Source organism: Cannabis sativa, chromosome 4, assembly GCF_029168945.1.
Source record: "Cannabis sativa cultivar Pink pepper isolate KNU-18-1 chromosome 4, ASM2916894v1, whole genome shotgun sequence".
Taxonomy (NCBI): Eukaryota; Viridiplantae; Streptophyta; class Magnoliopsida; order Rosales; family Cannabaceae; genus Cannabis; species Cannabis sativa.
Window position 1 is genome coordinate 52,378,685 of NC_083604.1, and position 9,077 is coordinate 52,387,761.

General features: G+C 30.5%; 1 protein-coding gene across 1 annotated transcript; it reads right to left on the minus strand.

Moving 5' to 3' along the window:
- Positions 1–592: 592 nt before the first annotated feature.
- LOC115713298 (Bowman-Birk type proteinase inhibitor D-II-like) lies at positions 593–1,626 on the minus strand. The gene is made up of 2 exons (XM_030641775.2): positions 1,288–1,626; positions 593–1,069 (listed from the first exon to the last, which is right to left on the minus strand). Exons 1-2 carry the CDS (start codon positions 1,409–1,411, stop codon positions 807–809), a joined length of 387 nt encoding a protein of 128 aa, XP_030497635.2. The 5' UTR covers positions 1,412–1,626; the 3' UTR covers positions 593–806.
- Between the last annotated feature and the right edge of the window lie 7,451 nt (positions 1,627–9,077).

The window sequence follows — 9,077 nt, forward strand, 5'->3', positions numbered from 1 at the left end:
CTTAGTCAATTCTCTTGTAATTCTTATGAGAAATAAAAATTCCGTAGTTTCATTATTATTGCGATACATGGAGTGAACTACTATAAATCTTGTGTGTGTCTCTCTTATTAATTACTTAATTTATATTTTATCTTGCCAATCTAGAGAGTCAGTGTTAGCCAATTTTTTACATCAAGGATGATAAAGTTATTAGTTTTTATAATTTTAATAAAGATATTAAATTTTACATCAAATTTTGTAATACAAAATTATTTTTTGTGCGAAATATATCACAATTTTTTTATGGTCTTATTATATCATCAAATAATATAACACTATGCCCTTATACCTCACCCATCATTTGATTGATGCATGAAAGCAAAACTATTTTGACAAATTAACTATTATTCAAGTAAAAGTAATATGCCAATAGCAAACCAAGAATCAGGCATACCAAAATCATGTTCATTTATAATTAAGTACTGGTCGATGGATTATTGTAAATTGTACGTATTTTCTGTAAATTAAGTCATTTAATTATATTAAGAAATGAAAAACTGCTAATGACAAAGAAAGAATGAGATGAGAGATTTTGATCCACACATACATTTCATGATCAGCTTATACATATATATTTTTATTTAGAGTAGTGTCAATGTAAAAATTGACAACCTTACAGTATTACTTCACTATTACATATATATACGGTTAGTTGATCAGGTGCCACTCTATAGATCAACCAAAGGTATGAGTAGCTAGTGTGAATAACTTATATTAATTTATATATATAAGCTGTAGGTAGGTAGGTATTAGGTAGCTTAGTAGTACTAGTAGTTGTTGTTTATGGCTAGAAGAGTCTGAAAGTCATGATGAGCATTGGTGCATTTTGAAGGACAACTCTTGATCTGATCTGTACATCTACAGTGTGGGGGCTGTGACCGAGTGCATAAACACATCGAACAACTTTTTGGACAAAACCCCTTTCTCACGTCATTGCACACGCATGATGATGAGGATAGTGATTCCTTATTTTCACACACGCAGTTATCGCAACAGGATGGTGTGTACTCATATTCATTATTCATTATTCCTGCATGTAGCTTAATTAAATCAATATTGAGATTACAACACAATATATTATAATAATATATAGCTAGCTTTCATCCAAAGTAAAATATATATAAGGTACAAGCTTCTTTTTTTTTTTAGAAATGGGTACAAGCTTCTTGTTTTCGTATAAATATGAAAATTTATTTCGACATTCTAAATTTTATATATTATATAATTATAATATAATTTTGTAATTACCAGATTGAGGCACCTCCAAGTCTGACAGTTGAGAAAATGCAACTGAGCGAGCATGAACTGTTGCTAGGGCAACCTGCAGGAGGAGGAGGAGGAGTGTGGGGATGAAAAACCTGGGGAAAGCCATTTCAGTAATTAAGAGAAGATGAGTTCTACTGTTAGATACTATATATTGAAGTTGATAATAGTGATGAGAGATTTGGTACGTAGGACTTATATATATAGATAACCGACTGAAGATTCGAAGACGAAAGGGATAAGATCATAAGTGAGATTAAAATATTAGTGTATGATTCAGAAAACTAGGCCTCACATAATTTTTTTACAGTTTTTTTTTAGTTCATCACGTGGTTTATCTTTTCAAAGCTGCTGCATATAACATTTATAATTTTCTCACTATATCTTTTCAATTTAAGCTCACCTAATTCTGTAATTGGAATCTTTTCTAATTAATATCACTATGTATAATTTTTATCTGAAGTTTAAAACTGTTATAGAATGAACATATTATTTTATAAAAATATATACATGATATTATAGTATATAAATTCACGATCTATCTAATTTATTCAAAATTAAATATATTCCCACTGTGTCAAGAGATTATGAGGAGTTCAAAATGTGATTAATTGAAATATTAAACCAGAAAATATACTGTTAAAAAACAGGAGTGCTAAAGGAAATTCTTTTTTGCACTCTATTCTATATATTTTTTTTACAATTTTATTACAAGTGTCATGTTTTTTGAGATTAATTTAATTGTAATTATTAATTAGGCATAAAATTATCATATAACTAGAGAACTAAGGCGCGCTTCAGGCGGTGTTGTTCAATATTTGTTATCTTTTTATATTGTTATTTTTTTAATATTAATTAAGTGATATAATATAAATATGACATTGTGATGTTAGAATTATATAAAAAGAAAATAAAAAGTAACATGATAGAATGATGGACTTAGAAATAAAATTTGGTATTTTACAAAAATATGTAGAAAGATGTAGTTATTTTTGGCAAATAAAGAAAATTATTGTGAAATAACATAGAGATTGGATGTGTATTTAAAATTAAATAGGAGAAAAAAGAGAATTGTTATAAAATAATATAATATAATATAAAGTAGATGAGAAGAAAGAAGAAGAAGATGAAGAGAGAAAGAGAAAGTGAATGAGAATTTCTGAGTTGTTTATTCCAATGGGGTGAACCCCTATTTATACAAATACAAGAGTGAGATATTAAGAAACTAAGAAAAAGGGAAACTAAGAAAAAGATGAATGTTGATTACAATTAATGGTAATAAATAAAAGATTTGGATATCACATAATTAATAATATTTATAACACTTCCCCTTGGATGTCCATAATAACTGCCTTATTAAAAATCTTGCTGAAAACTTGATCAAAGGAAAAAGAGTATAGTGTAAACTAACTCCCCCTCATTTAAGCTTTTGTGGAGATCTTCTAATCGATGAATTTCGATCTTATCTACCGTCTTCTCATATGTTGATGTTGGTAATAACTTTGTGAATAAGTTTACAAGATTGACACTTGATTAAATATGTTGAACACCAATATGTATTTTCTTGAAGCGTATAAAGAAGAATTTCGTGAAATGTTTTCTAACTCTATCTCCTTCAATGTACCATCCTTTTAGTTGAGCGATGCAAGCAATATTATCCATAGAGAATTGCTTGGGTTGATACTTCTTTATTGAGTACAATCCATATGTTTCCCGAATATGCTATGTCAATGATCTCACTCACACACATTTTCTACTTGCTTCATAAAATGCAAGTATGTTAACATGATTTATAATTGCCTCGTTAAAAACCTTGCCAGAAAAACCCAGTGGGACAAAATCTGAGCTAAGGAAAAAAGAGTACAATATATATTTCATATTCATAACTATTTGCAAGTTGCCTCGTTAAAAACCTTGCCAGGAAAACCCAGTGGGACAAAACCTGAGCTAAGGGAAAAAGAGTGCAACATGAATATGTCTCCCCCTCATGCACATATGATCCATAATTCTTTTGGTGATAATAGATCTCATAAGATAATTTTTATCACTTTTAAAATATTACCATATACAATCTTTGATCATATATTTTCTATAACTCTTACAGAATATGTATGGACTTCTAAATTATAGATGAGGGGTTCGTGGAACATTAGTCTTTATCCAACTAATTGTATCATGTATATACAATCTTGTTCATACTAAAATTTAACATTTCAAGTAGATATAAACATAACACATTAATGATAATATAAATTTTCATTTGTGACAATGATGGTACTCCAAAACCATATATTTGTTCCATCTTGTTGTATGATCTTAATTTCCATATCAAATGATCATATATCTATAATTCTTGATACATATGAAGTACTTCAGGACTTCAATACTAATGAACAAACTTTATACATTTAATATTTCTCGATATACAAAAGAAATAAAAGTTTGTTTTGCAATTAATCAAAAACTCTTCAAGAGTCTATCACAACGTATAATTTACGTATTTATACTGCATAGACAACCATACGTATTTTTCAAACAATAATTTACTTACATGTCTTTATTTCATACAAAGATCTTTGTCATATAGTGCGCGCGACTTAGAATTTATATCACTTAAGACATGTATTAAATTCTTTTAGAATTTTTAGATAAGGCTTATTTCAAATTCTCACTATATTAGGAGCTCCAAATAAATAATCTTTTGTTGCAACATTTATGTGACGCTTATAAATCCTCATAAAATATATTCCAGGCTATAATCAAATCATGATTATATTTTCTCAATATTTAAGCCTTACTTCAATCAATCTCATGTCTATGCAAACTTTGTACAACAATTCATTATGTACAAATACATATATGCAAATTTCTCATTAGAAATATTTATTTGCACACCCTACAGGTCTTACTTCACTTTATGTGAGTAAACTTGCCTGGACTGCGTCATAATATTTTGGCCAAAAACAAAATATATGTCGATGATTCTCGACAAATCTAATACCATGATCCTTGCTATCTCATGTTAGTTTATTGCATATGCACACATTCAATATTTATTGTCGACAAAAATTATATGATAATTTCCTCCCATATTGACATAGCTTATAGAGATCTCTTTAATTTATAGGTACCTATATAGAATCACTTCAGGGATTCAATTATGATCAAATGTGTTATGTCTAACTTCTTTTGGGAGTCTCTTCAAGTACCGTTTTCATCACGGTTATCATTTTAATACTTTATAACATTAAGGTATCTCCATGAGTACCTCTAGATTTAACAACTTCAGGGCAAATCAAATGAACATTTATTAATAATTTCTACATTGTTCATTCACGCTTCAGGCGTTTTCAACTCATTCTATCTCAACTTTGAATAATATTGATTTGCAGTTGGTATATATCATTTTGAACTATATGTTGGAAATTATTTTACCAGGATCTTAGATCTACTCACAAGTATGTTTATTAACATCCTAAATATGAACTTTCTAAAACGATGAAATAAACACATATAAAGTTTAAGAAACCTTACATTGGGTGCAGCGGAATATAATGACTCCTTCCGTTCAGATATCTAGCCCTTGATTCCTTTCTGTAGCAGAGCATTATCAATATCTGAACCTGGATCTCTTTCTCTGAATCTTTGATGCTGAAGCTCCTTTGCTGATGATCTTTCTTAACGATCTTCCTCACTATGATTGAGGTATCACTTGATGTGTGTGGGCACTACTCAAATCACTAAGGATTTCGAAATTCTAAGGAAGAAGAGAGAGAGTGGTCAGCTAAAGATAGGGAGAGAGAAGGCTCAGTTTTTCTGAATAGAAAAAGTCAGAAGAAAAGTGTAATTTTCCTGAAGCCTTCACTATCTATTTATAGCATTCCTACTAGGGTTAGATTTGAATTATATGGCATTTAAATAATGAAAAAATCAGTTTAAATTTCCTACAAAAGTGGCTGGCCCTAAACTTAGTGGATTGGGCCTTGCTTTTTGCAATTTTGCAATTTTAACACCTTTTGTATCTGATTTTCTCAAAAATGCCAATTTCCTAATTCAACCATTTAAATGCCAATTCTAACTATTTAATAACTATAAATAATTATTAAATAATATTGTCATTTATCATATTTATTAATTGAACCATACAAAGTATCATAATTAACAAATATGCCCCTATAAACTCTTTCTTTACAATTTCGCCCTTACTTAGTGAAAAATTCACAAATAGACATAGTCTAATTTGAGAATTATAATTGATTAATCAAAACCAATTACATGAGTGTTACAAGCAATATTATCTCAACTAGTGGGGGGACCATGGGTCTATATAACCGAGCTTCCAATAAGTAGATCAAGAATTTAACACTAAAATTCACTAACTTATTAATTCTTCGTTGAATCCACGCATAGAACTTAGAATTGCACTCTCAGTATATAGAATGCTCTATATGTTCCACCATATAGACACATCATTAGTTATCCATTGTTATAATCCTAATTTGATCAATGATCCTCTATATGAATGATCTACACTGTAAAGGGATTAAATTACCGTTACACCCTACAATGTATTTATTCCTTAAAACACTTGACCCCGTATAAATGATATTTCAGCTTATGTGAAATGAGTACTCCACCATTTATGTTCGTTTGGTCAAGCTCGAAGGAGATCATCCTTTGCTTACTATTCGCCAGATAGAAGCTATAGATTCCATGTTTATGATAGCGCTCCCACTCAATTGAACTACCGTGTTCCCAAAATGTACGTATCACCCTGACCTAAAAGTAGGCTTAACTAACAAATCAAAGAACACGAATAGCCTTTCAAGATTGAGCCTTAATCATAACGGGATTAAGATCATTTGATCTAGGATCAACTAGGCGATATTGACTTGAATAGATATTACGGTAAGTTTAATAAATCTAAGTCAAAGTTCAATATCGGTCCCTTCCGATGCATACTCCATGCATCCAACCTGAGCTTTACTTTAACCAATGCTCTAAAAAGAACATAGCACTTCTCCAAATGCAAGTAAACTCTTGTTGTAGATTATCATATCAGTAAAACCCTGTGTCTGATAAATCTAGGAAACTTTATTCACATAGTCATGTTTACTTTCCAATGTGTTGACGGCACAATAAACATGATCAAGTATGTGAAAAGGGTTTCAGATGAATTTATATATTATGTACATATAATCATGAAATAAATCATGTGAACCATGCAACATTAAATGTTATTTCTGATCTATATTAATAAGTAAATATGATTATATTGAAATGAGTTTTATTTAGGGCATAAAACCCAACAAACTCCCACTTGCACTAATATAAAACAAAAAGTGCGTTTCAAATAATCTCAACACCTTGATATACAAATCAAGTGTAGTAGTAGTAAACTCCTCATAATAGGATGCGAAAGGTTGAATTAACCACAACCTTTTCTCCACCATTACTCTTCCTTAATCACAAAATCATTGATAATGTGAAATTCCTCTCTATATGTCTACTCTCTTGGGATACTGGATTCTATACCTTTGGCAACTACTTTTGGTTAATCGGGAAATTAACACTAGTAGTTTAAGGCAATTTGGAATGGTGCCAAAGATGTATAGAACTTTCCTTAGACAGAATAAGTACCTTTCCTGCGGCTTTAACATTCGGTCTCTCTCTGGTAGACCTAGAGACTTCGGATAGGTTTTTAAACTTCTCCAAAATCACTATTCCACCCCCGTAGTAACCACCATCTTATCGTAAAGATTTTCTAGCACTAAGGCAAATTTCGAAATCGATATGGTGTAGTCTAAGAGTTTTTAAACACACTCTTATAGACTAACATATAGTTCCTCTTCTTTATCTTAAGATTTACTTGATTGTCTTCCAATGTTCTTCTCTGGATTAATCGATACCTACTCATTACTCCCACTCAACAGATGTCTGGTCTAAGGCATACAAAAGCATATCTAAGACCTCTCACTGTTGATGTAAGAAATTCTTTCATGGCTTTATCTTTTCTGGAATAGTTAAGACTTTTCCTTAGATAAATAAAATCTATGCCTAAGAAGTTGTGAAGCTTCTATAGATTGCCATTAGAAAGAAAATGCTTCAGCATCTTACTTAAGTTGCTTGCATTAGAGTAAGTAATTACCAGGTATACCACAAGCCATAGGTTTAGATAAACTCAAACCTATAATACTAGGAATGTGAAGTTTTGTTCAGTCCATTGAATGGACTTATAAACGAAAATTTCCTTTTATGTCCTTGTAATAGAAAACTTTAGGTTATTCCATGTGAATGGATTAAACCATAGTTCTATTCGCTTTCTTATTAGTTTCTTATCTTGACAATCCATTACTTGTTTAAACTCACAATGGATTTTAATCACTTGTGTCTCCCAAGTCATAAGAAGGTGAGTTCCTAGAAACTCTCCCACTACGACAAGGTACCGTGAATTATGTCGAAGAAAACTAAATGGTATTGATCTCTTCGGTTGTGACAAGACAACAGAGGCAGTGGGATCATCATATGTTATATAAGATGATAGAACACTTTTGGAATCAAGAATTAAATATCTCCTTTATTTGCTACTTGTTTTTCAGACTTAGTCATTTTCTTAGAAAAGTAGTATTTGTTTGAACAAACACTTTCTTATCTATTGACAATGGGATGGTCCACCCCTAATCACTTAGAAAAGCTAACAAACCATGGTTAACAGTTCTAGCCTTTCTTAAGATTTTGATTAGGTCATCCATGAATCTAGTAATGATTTACATTAAGTATACAACCATTACATCATTCTGAAATTGTATTACCATAGAAGGACTTAGGCAACGACTAGTAACTAATCATCAACATGCAACTCGAAATTTCTGGGGAGGTAAGTTTGGATATAATTCAAAAATCAAATTAATGATCTTTGAACTGCATATCTACTAACTATTTCTCCACCCCTATCAGTTCGCAAGATCTTTAACCACTTACCTTAATGGTTTTAACCATTGCTAGAAATTAATGAAATTTTTCAAACATTTCAAATTTCTTTGCTAAAAGGTATAATCTAGAGTTATCGTTTTAAGAATACAACGAAAAACTCATATCCACCCCTGAATGTACATCCATCTGCGAATGAGATGAACTACTTTCAGTGGATATAGGCATATTAACTCTTTGCAGAGATTGATCTTGTCAAATTTACTATGAACAAGATACAAATGCCATAGATTGAAAGAAAGTGGTAGTGTCTATGATGACATAGGTTTAGTTACATCAAAGAGTTCTTAGAATACTGCAAGTGGATCCTGGTCACAGAATACCTAACTCATATTCCATACAGTTTTAATCCATTAATAGAAGATGGATATTAAACACTTGAGAAAGTGTAACTGTATTGTATTCTGGAATTAGAAATATAAGAAAATTTCTATTTGGATTCTAAAATTAAAGTCAAAGACTTAAATTCAACCAAATATAATGAGTAATTCTTTCTTGGACCACCACTACTAATACAAACTCTAAGTCAGATTTGCCCATACAAGTAGGAGATTTCTAAGATTGAGGATTTATATCAATTGGGAATAGAATTTCGGGATTATAATCATATACATCATTTAATTTCTTAAGAGAAAATATAATGACATGAAATGATTTATAGACCATTCATCCAATGATATGTTTTGAAGCTAATTCGAAATGAATAAGCTAAGAGGAATTAGGATAATTTCGTTTATAAATAAGAATCCAACGATGCTTCGATTAGTGAAAGACAAAGTAATCTT